The 18990-nt window shown below is 40.9% G+C and overlaps 1 protein-coding gene across 4 annotated transcripts in view; it reads right to left on the reverse strand.

Annotated features, from left to right (window-relative positions):
- Window positions 1-18990, reverse strand: part of TPD52 (tumor protein D52) — a 124181-nt gene that overhangs the window by 78691 nt on the left and 26500 nt on the right. For 2 of the 4 annotated variants that reach the window (XM_066332644.1, XM_066332635.1), the window contains exons 2-6: window positions 17283-17398; window positions 15493-15641; window positions 14500-14601; window positions 7825-7873; window positions 4631-6104 (exon numbers count right to left, since the gene is read on the reverse strand). In XM_066332644.1, the coding sequence (XP_066188741.1) occupies window positions 5988-6104; window positions 7825-7873; window positions 14500-14601; window positions 15493-15641; window positions 17283-17398 (533 nt within the window). In that variant the 3' untranslated portion in view covers window positions 4631-5987. Of the gene's footprint in view, window positions 1-4630; window positions 6105-7824; window positions 7874-9244; window positions 9287-13459; window positions 13487-14499; window positions 14602-15492; window positions 15642-17282; window positions 17399-18990 lie in introns of those variants that run through there. The other 2 variants (XM_066332663.1, XM_066332654.1) reach the window with 2 other exon arrangements.

Raw genomic sequence — 18990 nt, forward strand, 5'->3', positions numbered from 1 at the left:
CAAAGAATCCAAACACCAGCTCTGGCTCTTACAGGATGAAGCACAGAAAAAGACAGGCAACACTTGCAGCTGAGACATGGAACACAAGTTTTCCTCTGACTGTAGCTCAGGTAAAGGATGAGCAAGATCACGTTCCTCCTGCTTCAAAAGCAGATCCTGCAGTTGCTGGACCCCAGGAAAGGACAGCAGCTAGAGCCACCAGACTCTCTCCTGAGGGAAGTGTGTGCTCCTCTTAGAAGGCTCTTATCAAAAGATCTTCTAAATATTTGAGCTTTTCCTTCAGCACCCAGTGCATCCTACCAGAAGTACTACCAAGCTTTACCAAAGTACATAAGGGTTGCTCCCAGCTGTGGAAAGTTTATTTACCAAATAACATACTTTCTAGCAATCAAGTATCAGCTAAAAATGGTGATGATGTGATTTCAAGAAAACTACACAAAATGAACAGATTACACTGCAGTCAGATCCCTCTCATTTCATGCCATCTTCCACTAACTCATTCTCACCAAAACCCACTCCCTCTTCAGTAAACTCCTCAAAGAGCAGTCAGTGAATAAACATTAATCACAGACTCACTGAGCACTACCTGGGCTAAGAACAGCATGAAAGTAGACTCATGATAATCTTCATCTCATTATTATGCTTTGAACATCACCAGGCACTGCAAAGCAAGCTAGTTTCCTTCCTCTGGTTCAAGTGAAAAAGTTGCTCAGCAAAGTGAGCTACAGAAATTCAGAGTTGTTGTTTTAAAATCCTCGTTTGATTTTAAAACCAGATATTAATTTTAAAACATTAGTTTGATTTCTAGTAATGCATTATTTGTACCTGTGTATGTGATTGCACTTGAAAAACGGTGGTGTGAATACAATGCAACATTTGTTAGTTAAGAAGCCCTAAAGGCTTGATAGCAGTTCATTTACAGATAGAAAGAGATTATGTAGATAGAAAATAGTGTTTCCAGGTACTCACTTCAACAGAAAAACAAAAATTGAAAGAATTAAAATCCCCAAATCCCTGAAGTAGCATCCACTATCTGCTACAGCTACATCAAGTGATTCTGTTCCTAAACTCTTCTGTTGACATCCTTTTGGACACCACTTGAGCCCCTGCGTTAGGCAAACCTTTGATCTTTGCACAGCCAGCCCTGCTAGTGTGGATTTTCAGCAGAAAACAGAATGTTATAGATCATCCAGTAATTTGGGATATCAGGTCTTAGATTCAGTGACAGGCATCTCCTGTTCTGGACCTGAGGTACCAAACAAGTCCTGTTATAATAATTCACAGCATTAATCTCCACAGCCTACTGAGCATATTTCAATAATCTCAGATACAGGTATGGTCAAACAGAACTGAAAAAAGTTACAAAAATACGATTGTCAAGAAAAAACACCACCATGGAATCATTTCCACCTGGGGCATAAGCAGAGGTCAGGGCTTTTGAGTTTGTAAGAGATATTCTGGAATACATCAGTAGACACACAGAGCTTTTTTTCTGTTTCCCTACCTGTCTGCTGATGGGCACTGTCACAATCTGTGGGAAAAATCAGCACGACAAAACTCTCAGTGCACTGCTAGAGAAAGTGATGGTTATTCACAAAATCTCTACATTTATTTTACCACTCACTCTTTGCCAACTTCCATTCACTCACATTCCCCTACCCCTGGACTCCCAACAAGCATCTGGAGAAAACCCATTTGGGTACAACACCAAGGATGAACGTTGCCAGCTATCAAGGCCTCACCACACCTCTGGCATAATTCCTGTTTGGCAGTGGTGAACTAGGTTTTGGACAAATCTTTTACACCCTTCAGGAGTCAACAGCTGTTGATGGGGTGGTCCTCTGCTCCAGAATTCTACTTACTGCAGCCTCAATAAACAGCAGACTGCTGCTCACAGTCTCTCTCTCCATGACTGATTCATGGTGGAATAACAGGAAAACAAATGGCACATAAGACATGGGACACAATCTGTAACCCTCCTTGTGCACTTCAGGAGCAGGGTCTGCTCCTGCCAAATGATTCATGCATCAGCTTACAGGAGTGCAGGCTTTGCCAAGCCCACCATCCTAATTTTACAGCTAAGGACAGCTTCCCACAGAACCGTGGGTTTGTACAATAATATGCAGCATCCTTTTAACCCTTGTCCTGATGTTCCTTATGCTAGCTTCACACACATACAATTCTACAGGTGTTTCACTCGTAAAAGCCTTTATATTTCCACTAAAAGGCTCTGGAATACTGGTTTAACAGGTCTTTGATCTGATCCAATAAAATCATGAAAGAGATTTTCCACATCATCCCTGCCAGTCTGTAAAAAGCCAGGACACAGCTTTGCCCATGCAGCAGTACCTTGCATTCTACACGATCAGAACTGCTTGCATGCTTTCTACATTACATTTTTGTAGTAGTATCTTAATAAGAAATATGTCCACGTTTCTGCAGGTTGCTCATTAGCAGGGTGAAGTGGTGAGAAGAGACAATCAGAGCTGTTAGGGTTGGAAAGGACCTCTGGACATCATCCAGTCCAACCCTCCTGCCTAGGCAGGGTCACCTGGAGCAGGTGACACTGGAATGTGTCCAGTGGGTTTTGAATGTCTCCAGAGAGGGAGACTCCACAGCCTCCCCGGGCAGCCAGTGCTCTGCCACCCTCAGCGCGAAGAAGTTTTTCCTCGCGTTGAGGTGAAATTTCTTGTACTTTACTTTATGGCCATTGCTCCCTATCCTGTCGATAGGCATCACTGAAACTCTGGCACCACCCTGTTGGCACCTGCCTTTGAGGTATTTATATGTATTAATGAGAGCCCCTCTCAGTCTTGTCTTGTCCGGACTGAACAGGCCCAGCTCCCGCCGCCTCCCCTCGTAAGAGAGAAGTTCTAGACCTCTCTTCATCTTTTTAGCCTTCCGCTGGTCCCTCTCCAGCAGCTCCTCGTTTCTTTTGTACCGAGGAGACCAGAACTGGACACAGCGCTCCAGATGCGGCCTCACTAGGGCCGAGGACGCTGCCCCGGCTCCATCCCCTCGCGCCCTCACCTGCCGGGGGCCGGAGCCCGGGTGCTGCTCCGTTCGCTGCGGGGGAGTCTCGGCGGCTCCCGGCGCGGCGCCGCTGCCCCAGCGGAGCGCGGGCACCAGCAGCCGCCATGGCCGGGCCGCGCGGCCCCGCAGCGCCGCCGCCATGGCTGCCTGGGGGCGGGCCCTCCGCCCCGCGCGCAGGCGCAGCGCGCCGCGCTGAGGCGGGCGGCGCCATCTTGAGTGCGGGCGGCGCGCTGCCCGCGGGAGACAGCGACCGCACGGGGGCGCAGAGCTGAGGCTGCGCCAGGGAACGGGAGGGCCGGACAGCTGCGGGAATTTCTTCACGGAAAGGGTAATCACACGCTGCAATGTGCTGCCCAGGGAGCGGGTGGAGTTACCGTCCCTGGAGCTGTTTAAAGGAGAAAGACTGGATGTGGCACTCGTAGAATAACCTAAGCCTGAGGGGACCCACAAGGATCATCGAGTTCAACGCCTGGTCCTTCACAGCACCATCCCCAAGAGTCACACCGTGGCCCTTGAGAACATTTTCCAAACCCTTCTTGAACTCTGCCTCGGTGCTGTGATCACTTCCCTGGGGTGCCTGTTCCAATGCCCTACTACACTCTGTGTGAAAAACCTTCTTGTAATACCCAGCCTGAACATCCGCCGACACAGCCTTCTGCCATTCCCTATGGAGCCCCACTAAGTGCCATGGTCTGTTTAGGTGACAAGGTGCTGTTTGGTCGCAGGTCGGACTCCCTGCTCTCAGAGGTATTTTCCAGCCTAATTGATTCTGTGATTACCACACCAGCCCTGAAAGCAAAGCCTCAATGATCATAGCAGCCCCAAAGTCATCTACACACGAGGAAAGGAAGGTGTGGGCAGAGGAAGGTGCATTAAAAGCTCCTGGAGTGTAATAATGTGTTACAATAAGAGGACTGCAATGTGACCTTAAAAAGCCTTCCTTAGAAAACAGAAGGCTCAGCTCGGGACTAGATAACCTTTAACTTTTCTTTGTCAGTTAGATGAATAAAGAAAAGACACATCCACTAAGGATCATGTTCCAGAAGAACCTGCCCTACATGGTACTGACCCAAAAGAGGGAGAGCTCCATTCTCTCTATATCATTCAATTCAATTCTCTGTTCCTTTGTTAAGGTGGAGCTGTCAGAGGCTGAGGGAACATGTCAACCAGTTTTCTGAACTTCACGATGTAACCAGGGCAGTTTAATTTTATGTAGTGGCAGAGCACTGGAACAGACTGCTGAAGAAAGGCATGGATTTTCACTCTCTGGCATTGAAAACCCACCTGGGCACATTCCTTTGCAACCTGCTCGAGAGGTGACCCTGCCTCAACAGGGAATTTGGACTAGATGAGCTGCAGAGGTCGCTTACAATTGTAACAACTCTGTGATTTGTAATTTTATGTAAGCCACTAGAAGGCAACCTAGGCTCACTCTTGTCTAAAAATGCCAAGCTCAGCCATGCAGATTTCCAGCAGTACAGTAGTATGTAACAGCTATCTGTTACACTGCTTTGAACCAAACTTAAAGGACTGTTTCAATTAGAAATAAAATTTCCTCACTTATATACATTATCCTCCATGTTCACAGGACAATACATTCCTCACATACACTTTTATTAAGCTTCTACATGTAATTAAGCACACATTCTACATCTGACATGCTAGCAAGGTTGTCAGGAGCCAACTTTTTTTCCCTCCAGACACCTGTGGCAGTTGAAGTTTCATGGATTTCACACAAATGTAGCAAAACTTGTTCCCAGTTCTAAGCACGGTGATAAAATGTTCTAACCATGTGGCAGAAACACATGAAACACAAGAAATTTGAGTACAGCAGACAAAACAAGATGTAGAAGAATATATCTTTTAGGAGAGCTATGCTGAGCGATGACACTGTGCATCTCTCAAAACATACTTTTGGAGTCAGGAACAGAGGTGTTGCTTGAGGTACAGGCTTTACATACATGAAAAAAAAGAGTAAGATGGTGTAGCAGATGTTTTCAGGGTTCAGCCTACAAGGGAAACAACATTAGGCTATAGGAGCAATTCTCTTGCTGACTAAAAAAGAAACACTTCTGGCTCATTCTTCCATTCCGTGCTTTGTTAGTGTGACTGTGACACCACCACATGTGAATGAAGACAAATCTATTTGTGACTGGTCAAATGTTCAGAAGAGTGTCATCTTACCGCACTGACATCCTGTACAAAAAACAAGACTTGAAAACGTTATGATGACTGAACCAAACCAGCACTATGAGGCATCTTGCTTCCATTTGCATTGGTCAGAAGTTTCCAAGGTGGACAATACACGGACAGATGGGTAAATCTGACATGTTCTGTGTTACCTGTTCACACCTGCTGTATGAGGAACACGCTCAAAAGACAGTACATTCCTATCCATGTGTGATCCTGCTATAAGTTGTGTAAAGCCTGCTGAAACTGAAGTATTTTCTTTAGCTGGGAGTGATCCTTCCTCCTTGTCCAGTCTCCTAGTCCAGTGTCCCTTGCAGGCAACACTTGACTGAAACAATCACAAGGGAGGAAAGTAACAAGCTTCAGTTTGGCAGCAGCAGTAGATTCATAAGGAATAAGTTGAGCAGTAGTAACAGATTGAAAAGAAATTATATATCCACAGTATCTGTACAATATAATTAATTTCTCAAAAGAGTTTTTTTTCATTGCTATATTTTAAAGGTCATTTTCAAATTACAGGTAAGTCCTCTATATTCTTGAAAGGCATAGAAATTCCCCTTCCCACACAAACCCCTGAACAATGTATTTTAGTTTCAAAAATATTTTGAACCCACAAACAAGCTTGGTATCAGTTAATCGGGTAAAATAACTACGTGCTAAATAAAAGCACATCTGGTGGAAAGAGCATAGAGAATGTTACAAGTGTGCTTGGTTTTTTCCTTGCAGCATCCGGCAGTGGGGGTAGCAGGACAGAGGCAGAAATCTCAGTGGGTCTCTTCCTCTGTCTGTTCTGCAATAGTTTCTGTGGCACTGGCATTGGCAGCAGAGTTGAGAACTTCTCCAAAGTCTCCCCCAGCAGGTTTGCTCCCTCCAACTTTAGACTGGAACACAGAGAGAGCAAACAAAGCATAGTAGTTACTTGGCATGACAAACATGCCTAACTGTACAAAACGAGTGCATCTGCATGAGTTTAATAACTCTCTTCGACAAAGCAGTTTTTCCAGGTCTAGGAGACCTCCACAACATTCTTAAAACAAATCTGTACATATCTGGCAGGAAACACTCACCAGCAGATTAACACAGCAGTCTCCCTTTGACTTTGAGATACATGATATTCCAGCTGGTGGATGGGGTCTGCCGCTTGGGACTCAGAGAACCACAGCCACCCCAAAAGATATTTCACTAGAAACAGCTCCTTAGGAGGTCAGGCGCTCCTCAACTGACAAAAAGGCTTCTCAGCAACGAGCAAAGCAGTGATTTTTCAGCTCAGTGATTTCAGCTATCAATGATTTCAGCTCAATGCTCTTAGCTTATGCCTTTGTGAGTTTGCCCCTCTTTTAGCCGGCCGTAGTGAAAGAAAGAGAAGTTTCGTATAGAATTTCCGCAAATGGTACTTCACTGAGAGGGTACCAGCGAAAAACTCCAGGGACAAAAAACCTCTGCCGACCAGAAGAAACCCAAGGATTTTTATAGGACACCAGGGTGGAAGAAAAACGATACAGAACCAATCAATTGTAACAAATCTACATAAATCTCGAAGGGGCTTATGAGTCTCCGGACAAGTCGCCGTAGCTAAGAGGTTTGTCTTTGTCTTAGGGGCTCTGAATGAAGTTGCGAAATTCTTCCTTAACTCCTCAGCTTAGCTCTCTCCAGAGCAAAGCAGCCGGGGCTCCTCCCACTCCCACAACATAAAGCCGCCCTTATTCCAGGGCTGATTCCGGAGTCCAAAGGCTGACACACCCTCAATAGCAACTGGATAAAGGTATTCAGCCTTTCAAGCCATGAAGTCTTTAGGAGATTCAGAGCTACTTGATTCTTGATACTTCAGAGATTCAACTCGCTACTTGATTTCTTAAGAAAGAACTTAGGACAGTTTTGAGTCTCAACAGCAATTCCTGACATCTTTAGAGGAGCAGAGCAACTATTTTACTGTCTCCAAGTAACATGTTTGCCTTTTCACTTCTCTCTGCAACATACACTCTGTGGGAGCTAGAGGTGCTAATGCCAATTAGTTGCAAGAGAAGGCCTAGTTCCCCTTGCTATCACTTGCATACTTCTCATCCAGTTCAGTGTGCCCAAGAGAAGTCAAATCTGGTTCCAATTACACAGATTAGTTCTTTTTAAAGTGAGTTTTTACCTGGAGAAGTTACTAGTGGTTGTTTCTAGAACTTGAGGCTTTTGAGAGTAAAGTTTAAATTAAGGTGCAAAGGCCTTTTGATTTTGATGCCAGAAATGAGAGATATATCCCAAGTTATTTTCCTGTGTTAGTCTTTAGAAAGGCATTAAATAAAAGCCTAGACAATTTTGGATACCTAGTATTAGGTATTTTATTTTAGATACCTAACACTAGCTGTTTGTGCAGGTAAGCTGGCTACTAGTTCTTCTAAAGGCATCCTCCTCTATGAGTTGCAGGCAGCCTATTATTTTATTTGCAAATCATTAGGCAGAGAACCCATTTCCACAGCACTTAAAAAGATGTTCATCTAAGCTTCTCTTCAACAGTTTACCAACAACTAAAAAAATAGGCTGCCCAGAATTCACTTGAGTCTCTTCTCCACATCCACAACTTCACAATCACTAAGATGTTTCAGAAATTCTTACCTTGAAGTTTTCAACTTTTTCCTCAAAGGATTTGAAAGTAGGAGAATTTCTATGAAAATAAAAAAAGGAACCACAGAATTAAAACCACATCTAGTTAACCTATAAACATAATAAAACCAGTAGACAGTTGCTTTTTCTCAACAGCAACATGAGATTTGTTTTGGGCTCTTTCCCTGTTTTAAAGATAGCCTAAAAACAGTTTACATCTGGATCCCCCAGGTGCTACAAAATTAAAATTCAAACATACTCAAATTGCAGGCTTATTCTCATCTTTGGCAACTAAACACTGCCAGGCCCAGCGATAGGATCCTTCATATCAATATGGAAGGGAGAACTAGCAAGTATTTTAGTTTTAGCTTATTATTCCCAGTGATTTCAAACACATTTCTGGCTTAAAGCATTTGTTCAGAAGATCTTAGTCATCACTTCTGGTTAGCCTAATAAATTATTGCTGAAGAGAACTCATCAGAGTTTTTTCACTTTTTATAGGAAAACTAGTTCAGTTTACTTTGCTTCATGTTCAATAAATAAAACATGGTTCACAGTGGCATCTTCTGCTAACATGTTAAATTTAAGTGAGACTCCCCCTTGCCTTTAAGTGCCAAAGGCAGCTGTAATTACAAATAATAAGTTCTGCATACAAAAAGCAGGACAGCTTGGGATTTTCAGTGCTGAGGGCTGGTGTATATAATCCATTAGGGTCAGAAGAGTGGCTTAGTGCTCCAAGTAGCTGTCACTGCCATGAGCAAATTTGTGCAAGACTCAGTAGATGTTTTCTGCCTTTACGTAGGATGGAAAATGCTTGCCTTCAGTGGACCAGGACTTAGGATTATTCAAAAATGTGTTATATAAATATTGAAGACAAGAGTGTTTTTCAGAAGAAGTCTACAGCTTCCCTCCCTCCTTTGCTTGGCATTTGTGTAGGTCACCCACACTTAGCAGCACTCTTGCTCTTAGGAGAGCACACAGTGACAAATGCATCAAACCAGACTCTCAGGAGATGGAGGGACACAGTGCCAAGCAAGCAGAAAGAAAAGGAAAGCACCTCAGATCACCAAGAGATTTCTTGTGAAACCACAGGGTTTTTTTTTTACTAACTTTCATTTCCAAAAACATATGCCAAGCTGCTGCCTTTTTAACTTAGAATCACTTAGTAGCATTACACTCTAACAGACAGGGAAAAGCTGTTACAGTTTTCCAAACAGTAGGGAAATGTCACTTTCCAGATATTTGATAACCACCTCCATTAACCAGAAAATAAAACAAAATTTATCTTATATGTTAGTACAAGAAATCCACTACAAAGCTGTGTGGGGTTTTTTGTGTTTTATAAAACTATGTTAGGTGACTTAAGTTCAATCTGACTTGATTCCACACATGAAAATAAATAAACCAAACAGCTGGATTATGCATACATTACCTCATAATAGGCATACTAATTGAATGTTGTATGGAGCGTATACTAAATGCCAGCATTAAGAGAAAAGAAAGCGAAAAGTTAGTTTAAGTATTACATTGAGAAGAAGTTGGCTTAGAGAGCTGACTTCTGTAAACTATCTTTGGTAAACAGCCAAACAGTCTTACACAGTCTTAGTAACTGCTTGGGTTTGCTTTATTTAATTGCTTAGCCATGCACACACACACGTACATCAGAGCAAAAGCTGCAGCAACCTTTTTCTCTTTTAGAAAGATTCAAGTGCCATGCTTGTTAGTACTTGTTCTGCTTAGCTGCAACAGTCTGTCTGCTCCTTAAGTTTCTCAAGCAACAGGAGTCATGCTGCATTTACAGTTTTGGTGACAGCAAGTAACAAACACTTGAGAGTCTTATTAATCATAATCAGCTCATCTTCCTACTGAAAGAATTATTTCTACATTCAGACAGCTTCCATTTCAATTCAGTGTAAGTTTTTTATACTCATCAATACAAAATATCTACTTGTCAATATACATTATCCAACAAAAGCAGTCACATCAGTCAGTATTCAAGGTCAAGTTTATGCTGGGAGCAGGGATAAAGTCCTAGTCCTGTGTTCTGAAATTCATGGAGGATTTCTATAACCTGCCAGTGTTGCTATACAGTTATTGTTCATCCAGCAAGAAAACATATCCACTCCGAGAAGGTAACTGGATCTAGATGAAGGAGCTGCCAACTAGCCAAAACACCACCTGGCATCTAATTTAGTTCCATACAGAAAACCCCTGTTTACTGCAGATACAAACAAGCCTTATACATTGAATATTTCTTACCAACTACCACAACAGTAACTTAGAATTATTACAAGTGATGAGCTCAGGTTTTTATAACTATATATGGAATGTCAAAATTTGTCTGGGCTTTACGACGTCTTCCAAGAGAATACTTTCCAGGCAGTTGCTAGGGGAGGAGAGGAGGGAAGGGAAACAATTCTCTCATAAGATGTACTTCTAAACTTTCAATTAGCATCTCAGTACAATCAATGGGAGATACAGTCACAGAAGAAAAGAAGTTCTATGTTTATCGCAGAACAAGTTTTAAGACATTCTTTATGAGGGCTCATCAGTAAATACCATAATAGAAAAAGAAAAAAAAAGAAAAAAAAAAAAAACACAACACCACACTCTAAAAGTTCCCTTAAGGTCGGGGTCTCTTAAGGCAGATGCACAACTATAGGTTGATTTGTAGTTACGGTGTACTGGGAATCAGATACACAAGGCTGGATGCTTTCCTGACGCATCAGTAATGCACAGCTATGTTTCATCTATTTCTCCAACCCCATTTCTCCTGTGTTTCATTCTTATTCAGGCTTTTCCAGAACACAGAGAAGTTGATTGTTTTCTGGGCTAAAATTTATATTCTTCATTGTGATGTGGATTACTACAAGTTCTGTGGACTTGCTACATGGCAGGTTTTATTACAGAGCTACACCAACACTAACTAGTTTCAGTCAATGCTCAGCCAATTCCTCTCACAAGGAGTTTCTCCCTGCAAGAAGTTTAAGGCTAAAGAGGATGAGATACATATATTTACAAACTATAGAACTGCTCACACTGAAAAACAACAACCTATAGTATATTACAGACCTTTTAACAAGTGTCTGTGAAAGTTTATTTTAATCTCAGACATCACTTAATAGAACTATTCATGAAGAATTTACTTGTTGCTGTACAATATACTTCTGTATACCCTCAGTATCCAGTTTGCAAAATGACACCATAAGATATTACATAGTTTTGTCACACAATGATCTAGTTTGCAAGAGAACTGAATTAGATAAATGCAGTTCATTTTTAAACATAAACCACCTATTCTTCAGGTAATGCAAAGAGGCACAATTAAGGCTTGAACAGCTTTATGAAAAAGAGAACTTGTATGTCTTTTCCCAAATGACAGAATGCCACACTTCAGCACTCACTCAACCAGGCCATCAAGTTGGGCAGTTAGAAAGACAAGCCCTCTTTGCAATGCTCAAAAGCAAATCCCTAGCTTAAAAAAGACAATAATTTAAAAAGACACAGTAAGCTGCTCTCCAGTTTTCCATGCATTTTGTATTGCATTAAACCTTTCTTATCCTCTACACAGTATTTTTTAAAGCTACTCCATTGCCTCACATTTTGAAAAGGCACAAGGAGGTATGCCAGAGTCACTGCCTCGAAAACACAGCTTAACATACATAGGAGCTAGTTACTTCCATTAGCAGTTAAATTTCCAGCTGGTATGCTGGTAAATTACGGTATTTAGGAATCCATGATCACAGATCAGGTTTCTAAGGTAAGCAAAGACAGTTATTCTGCAATCTCAGAGCAAGGCAAAGATTGCTCCATTATAGGGTTGCAGTGCAAGAAGAGCCAAGTGCAAAGTGTGACTGCTCAAAAGCTACATCTTGGTACTACTATTGTTTTGCACAGAATACTGATGTTACCTATAGAAGAGAGGTGAGCTCAGCAAAACTTCAACAAATTCTTATAACGAGAATAAAAGTATTAAGATAAACCTAACAAGGAGCAAAGTTCATTTTTATCATAACAATAAGCAGAGAAAACAAATAAAAAAGGAAGCAAAAAATACACTGCCATTGCACTACCAGTCCTCCCTTCCTCTCCATTTCAGTAGTTTCCAAAATCACAGCTCCAGCAGCTGCCTCACCCCCTTTTGCAACTCCCTATTAAATGACTTTGCAGTGCCTGATGTTTGCTGCATGGAATATGTAGAAATAGTCCAACATGAAAGAAATCACCCCATTATACCTGAGAAGTCCCTCAACCAAAACAATAAAGCGGAAAGTGAAGCCACAATTAAGGCAAGGCAAGAGTTTAAGAACAAAACTGCACCTGCATAATCTGTATTAGTTCAAGTATCAGGCCCATCAACTCTCACTTCCAGGAAATAATTTAAGCATCTAAACCTTTCTGAAGCTCAGACTTGCCCTTGAGTAGCCATATAACCCTCAGACCTGAATTCTCTTGCTGAATTCCAGATGAATTTGGTTCTCATGAAAAACAAAAAAACTTAAAGGCTTTCAATCTTCTGTTTCAAGTGCAACTAAGATCTTCAACAGCACTAATTCTTCACACTTTTGTTTTGCTATCTAAACACAGCTACCCCTGAATATATAACAATACCTTGAATTTCCATCACCATGATTCTCCCTGAGAAACACACCAAGGAGGACTTGTCTGATACTGTTACATTCCCTCCCAGTGATCCTGTTTCTGATAAAGAGTACTCAACACACACAGAGCCACTAAGTGGAGTAATTAAGATGCTCCTAAGGTATTCCTGAAGTAGAAGACAACTCTGAGATTTGTCTTTGTTCGAGACTGGCTGCTGTTCTTACATCAGAGCTCACTTCAGAGTCTGAACTCTCAAAGCATCCTGTGCCTCTGCCCATCTCCCCTGGGACAACAGCTCCCAGCTGGTACTCTAGGAGACAAATCCCAACATCTTTACAGAAATCGTACTGCTGTCTTTAAGTTGCATGGGGTAATACAGAAAAGATTAAGTCAGACTCAGATGTGCATACATGGGCTGAGAGGCAATGGACAGAAGTTGTTATACAGGAATTTTAACTGCTGAAAACACTGAGTGTTTTCTTAGATCAGACGTAATGTAGATGAAGTAACTAAAATACTGACACTGCTAAAGTAATCAATTCAAAGACTGTTTCACTGGACAAACTATGAACAAAGAATGTATAAACTAATTTACATTTAGACTCTAGTAATTTAGTTAGAATTACAGTGCTAAACAGCCATTGTAATAGACACAAAAAGGGGAAAATCTCTACTCTGCCACAGCACAAACACTGTACAGATAAAGGAGGAGTCCTGCATGCCATTGACCTCAACACCTTATACTGTCTCTTGATAAAAAAACTTGCAGAATCATTTTAGTGGGTTTCTTAATAACAAGGAAGAGGGACTAATTAATTACGTATACTCAAGATTTCATGTTCTGAGATAGTTACCAGGTGAACATGAAGAAACATCTTCCCTCACATTAAAAGAGCCTCGGTTTTACTCTTACTAACACTGGAGAAAAGAAGAAATTACCTTTGACAGACAAAACTTTAATCTTTAATGGAGGAAAAAAAAAACTTTAATGAAGACAGTCTGACTACATGCTTAGTTTCAGAAGCAATTCTTGTGCCCACCTTACCTAAAGGAATGTGAAAATGCCTGTAGTCTGCACAATGCCAGAGTAAGCATTAAAGAGAGAAAGGAAGTTCTGATAAATCTGAAGAAAAATATTAGCTGTGTAGCTGTACTCAAAGTGTTTTCTCACTAGACTTCAAAAAGCAAGAGGTTAATGGCAGCACTTTTAAATGGCTGATTTTATTACACTGCTGGCAAAGCAGCAATATTCTGTGAAAAATGTGTGAATTTTTATTCACTTAATAATTGAAAAATAGGTTTAACAACAACAAATTACCTGTGGAGATGAATAATTGTATAGGTTCCGGTAGTAAGAATTATATAATCAAGGAATTATAGGCTAAGCATCTGACTGCACTGCAGCCAGCAGGATTTTTGCAAGCAGCTCAAAATAGTTTTAAAAATGACTGGCAGACTTACCTAATGTGTATGAAGGGCTGTGTGATTTGGCACAAAGTCAAAATATGTAGCATGCCAATGATAGTTAAGAATTGAAAAGTGCCAACAGTCTCTTAAAAATGTAATAAAATCAAGCCACTTCTATGAGGCAGAACAGCTCAGAAAGAAATAAAACACACCTGGAAAGAATCAACAAACAAAACAAAACAAAAAACCCCAAACAAAAACCAAAAACAACAACAAAAAAGAGCCAAACAACAAAACACAAACAGTTAAAGATATTAGTTGTTTAAATATAATATTCCACAAGCTGAGAAAGAGAGCAGAAATGATAGTGCTATGTGTATCCCACAAAGGCAGGCAGACAGTGCCACCTGCAATCACACCAGAAAAGTCAGAGCAGCAGTGGAGGTGGTAGCACACATTCGCCTATGTAAAATACACACCACAGAACTCCTCAGCCTCAGTGAGGACATACAAGCAGATTTTGCAGCAAGTCTCTTACCTCCCCTAAAACAGGTGCTGAAGGCTCTTTACAGATTAGCTTTTAGAAGCACTAGGTATGTTAACAGCATACATTTATTGCAGTGATCACCCGCTTAAATAAAAAAATGCAATTACTTGGGAAAAGGTAAAGAAACTTACCTGACATCTTCAAATTTCTTGGTTATGACTGAACCAACAGAAGAAAAAGCAGCAGAAGCCTTCTGACCAGCCTGAGACAGGGTTTCTGATGTTCTCTTGTATCTTCAAAAAAACATTTCAGTTTTAGTTATTTTAATAGAACACATAAGGAAACATCTAGTGTGTGTCTATTTGTATCAAATGCAGAAGTACACTTCAGCTTTGGGGTCTAATGGAAAACCTACTTAAGACATTATTTTGAGCCTTTGCAGTCCCTTCTGGCTACAGCATCTCTGCCACCTCTGACCAGACCCAGTTCATCAACATGCACCTACCATCCCGCCCCTAGAACAGATGCTACATGCTATTGTAGGATTTAGTAAAATATAAAATAAACTCACACAGAAAACACCCCAATCAACAAAAAACCAACTCAAAAAATAATTACAAAAGAAAACAAAACAGAAAATAACAACACAATGCACACACATTGAAAAAGGTCGAATTTTTGTGCCAAGTGCATAAATTCTTGTACCACACCATTCTGTCAATAAAATTCACCATAAAAAGTTTGAGGTACATCTTGTGACATTCTGTGGTCATTAATTGCAGAAGGTAGCTTGCTCTAGACCATAAGCTAACGTTTGTGTTTGGCAAGAACAGTAACTGTGACATCATAGTCTTTCTGCATGGGCTCAGTTTACAACAATTTTTCAGGGTGGAAAAGAAGAATATTCTGTTGGACTTGGGGCACCTTGGTATACCAGATCTGTCAGACAAAAAAAAGCGTGTTAGAATAGCCCAAATTTTGGTCAATCATTCTTCTTTCGCATGAGATATGGCACTGCTCTTCTTTTAAAAAAATCTATGTTGATTTACCCAGAGAAGTTTTGATACAACTTAACTTTGTGTTATTTCTACTCATCTCACAGGAGCAGAGTGTTTAGAGATGACACAACATCTACACAGTTTTCGCTTCAACAGTCTAAACAATCATCATGAGCTGGTACGTACGCTGTGGTTGATGTAACATCTTGCCAGCTTTTGGTAATGTTCTGCTTTAGTTCCTGTAGTGAGTTAATTCCCAGCTTTCTCTTGATTTCCGCTAGGTGCCTCTCTTTGGCAGCTAGCACTTGTGAGAGCGTCTGGATTTCCTCTTCCACCTGCGGCATGAGCATTAACAAGTAGTTAACAGTTAACAAGGAATATACCCAACCATTTAACTATCTATTTCTTTAAAGTATCTACTAGACATCAGTAATAGGAGGGCTAATGGAGGTTTTTTAACACTGCCTCACAGTCATTCCTAAATACTAAAAGGGAAATCCAACAGAGACTACAGGAGCTAGTGAGAAAGTAATCTACCTGCAGTTAGCTCTGTTACTGAAATATGTACAAGGAAGTTGGTAACTAAAAAACTGCATAGTTAGAAATTATTACCTATTATATGCAAAGATTGAAGATTAGTCAATCCTTGGGACAATTGTCAAGCCTGTATTCTAATTCCACATCAGAAGACATACCAATGTGTGACCAGTATCAAGAAGCTCAGAGCATGTTTGATCCATACACAAATTTTGTCTCTCTGCTTCAACAGAAAGGTCCTTTTGTGGCTTAAGCCAGCACCTGTAGCTTGGATCCAGCCACAGGAGTGCCTTCCGCAGAGCAGGTGTGGAAATGGCAGATTGAGCAGTCAAAACTCACACAAAACACACAACACACAGCACCTGCTCTGTAACTAGAAAACAATATTGTTTATATACTTCCTTCTTTACTCAGATGGTCACTTAAGCCTCTCCTGGAAACATGACCAGAGATGTCAGCACAGTTCTACAATGCCATTCTGTCAGCTTTATACAAATGACAGAAGCACTAAGGCCATATGTACAAAGGCAAGGGCATACCTGCAATCCTACTTCCTCATCCAGGCAAGATGACCCTACTTTAGAGTATCAGGCTGCCCACTCATTTAAGCTTCTTACATAAGTACAGCTCCTTACTGCACTCCTTACAGTATTTTCAATGCTTCCTCTGTTTTGGATATCTGTCCAAAGTCCAGCGTGACATATCCTAGCAGGACCAGCCCACCCTCACTATCTTTGGCATGAAATGACACTCAGGACTGCCAAAAACAAGAACGTATTAAATGTGCTTAATTTAAAGCTAACCTTTGTTTGGCAACCTTAGGCTTAAGTTAGTGTCTTTCATAAGGGTCCTAAAGTCCCACAGAGCTACTAAAGAAAAAAGACTGTCTGTCTAATAAAGCTTGACTTTGGCATATATCAGGCTTGAACATCTGCCGGTCTGTCCTTCAAAGAATGCTACTTTTCCTCAGTCTTAAAAATATTCTGTTATGGACAAGAACAGTAATATGGTTAGACATTAGCAATATAGTGCCCACACAGATACTACTACAAAGCAGTCTTCATGAAAGAAACAGCTTTAGCGACTCCACACTAGTCGAGACAATACTTGGGTTTTGGTTTCCAACCATGTTCTCTTTGCTGATTTACCCCTTTCTCACTAAAGATTTAAAAAAAAAAAAAAAAAAGGGGGGGGGGGGAAGGGGGGGTTAGGTATATTCATATTTGTACATTCAGTAGTCCCAGCTTAATTCCCTATCACTACAACCGGCTATTCTTTCCTCTTTGACTCCCTTCCTTCCTATCTGTGCAATACACAGGACTGCCAGCTTTAGACACTCACAGAATAACTATGCAAAGCATTAACTGTATGTTCAAAGATAATGTTATCCCAGATTTTCATTATCAAAACAAGTTAAGAGCTATTTGCAGAAGAATTACCTTGGCTAGCTCTTTTCTTAGCTCATCCCGTTCTTCTTCTGAGAGTGTTTCTGTCATACTGACTGTAGCAGCAGCATCCTCTCCAACCTCAGGTATAGAGTCACTCCTCAGCAGCCCTTGAGATGAATAGAGCATTAGAAGTCAGATTATCACAAGTCTGCCAAACAACAGCTAACATTAGCACACAGCTCTTTTGTGCCAGTGCAAAAAGAAAACTGATCAAAGGACACCAAAGTTGTGCTGCCCAACTACAGGAAAGAAACCAAAGACATTTTGTATTTCATTCTATCAAGCTGTATTGAAGCTCAATATAATGGCAACTGCTGCTATAATAGGAGACCTGGAAACCTGTTGAGAACAACACATTCCACTACTCTGTGAGAGAAACCAAGGTACAGAACACTATCCCAACCACTGTTTTCTACACAACCCTGCCCAGGAGTCTGTGCACACTGGTGTCTCATTCATCTGACACACAAACTCTGGAAGCACTGAGGATGCTCAAGATCAATGCAGAGCCTCCATCCCTCTACTACTCTTCAGATCAGATTTAAAAGTGTCCATTTTGAGCACACTGGGTGCAGCCACAAGCAAGGTTACAACAGTGGAGAAAACTACTGCACTGCAAATATGAACTCTTCCTCTGTACCCTGCTTGATCTCTCTGTCCCTAGTAACTGAGACCACTGTGGCTAGAAGGTCGCAGATATCATGAAACTAGAAGTAAGCTTCTGGTTTGCACCTGGACCTTAAGAGAGATGGGAAGCCCAGAGACAGAGCTGAGGAACAAAAGGCTGTTGCTTCAAAGCAGAGGAGTACTGAGAAGGGACTGATAAGGATGTGCATCCACTCAAACGGCTGCTTCTCCCCCTTCCAGATCCAGAAACCAAATCTCTCCTAAATTCCTGTATAAACCACAAACATCCTAAAAAACTATGGTCTTCCTCAACTTTTGGTTTCATAGCTTCAGGGAAAGGAAGGAGGATGATATTATTTGTATTACTATGATGCAATAACTTTAATGATTCTTTTTTCTTAGTGCTTGCAGTAAGACCATTTTAAACACCTTTTTATGCAACAAAATTTCCAGCAAAAGATTTCCCAGTTTGAGTCTTCGTAGCTGACGCTTAAACAAAGTTTGCCAAAACCAAAGAATTCTGTTCTAATTGCAGGGAGACCAGTTTGCAGGAAGACTGAACTAATTCTCTATTCAAGAGGTAGAACAGCCTTACAGATAATAAAAAAAAATGTAAATAAAAATCATAAAACACAAGAGGAAAGAAATCAGGATTATTTGTTAATAAGGAGCAAGGAAGAGTGTGTGTGTATATATGTACATAAATACATCATTCGTCTAAGCTGAAGACTCATTAAGTAACATTTCCTATTAATTACTATAGAAATGAAACATCTAACCAATAGAATTCCGTTCTCATTTCAGCACCTTCTGATGGCACTCCATACAATCCTTTGGTCTGAGAATGAAAAACTCATTAATCATCACTCTGATTTTGCTGTCAAACAGCTACTTCACAATCAACTGAAAAAACAGAGGAAAAAAGATCCTGTGAGTCTGTAATTAGTTGTAGGCATTCTATGAAACATGCTCCTAGCAGCTGTCTAGCAGAAAAAAAGAAGAATCCTTGTTCTTGATCAAATTACTGAACTCAGGTAAAACTCAATTCCACAAATTCTTTCCAAAACAGTTA

This window comes from Sylvia atricapilla, chromosome 1, assembly GCF_009819655.1.
Source record: "Sylvia atricapilla isolate bSylAtr1 chromosome 1, bSylAtr1.pri, whole genome shotgun sequence".
In the NCBI taxonomy this organism is placed as follows: domain Eukaryota; kingdom Metazoa; phylum Chordata; class Aves; order Passeriformes; family Sylviidae; genus Sylvia; species Sylvia atricapilla.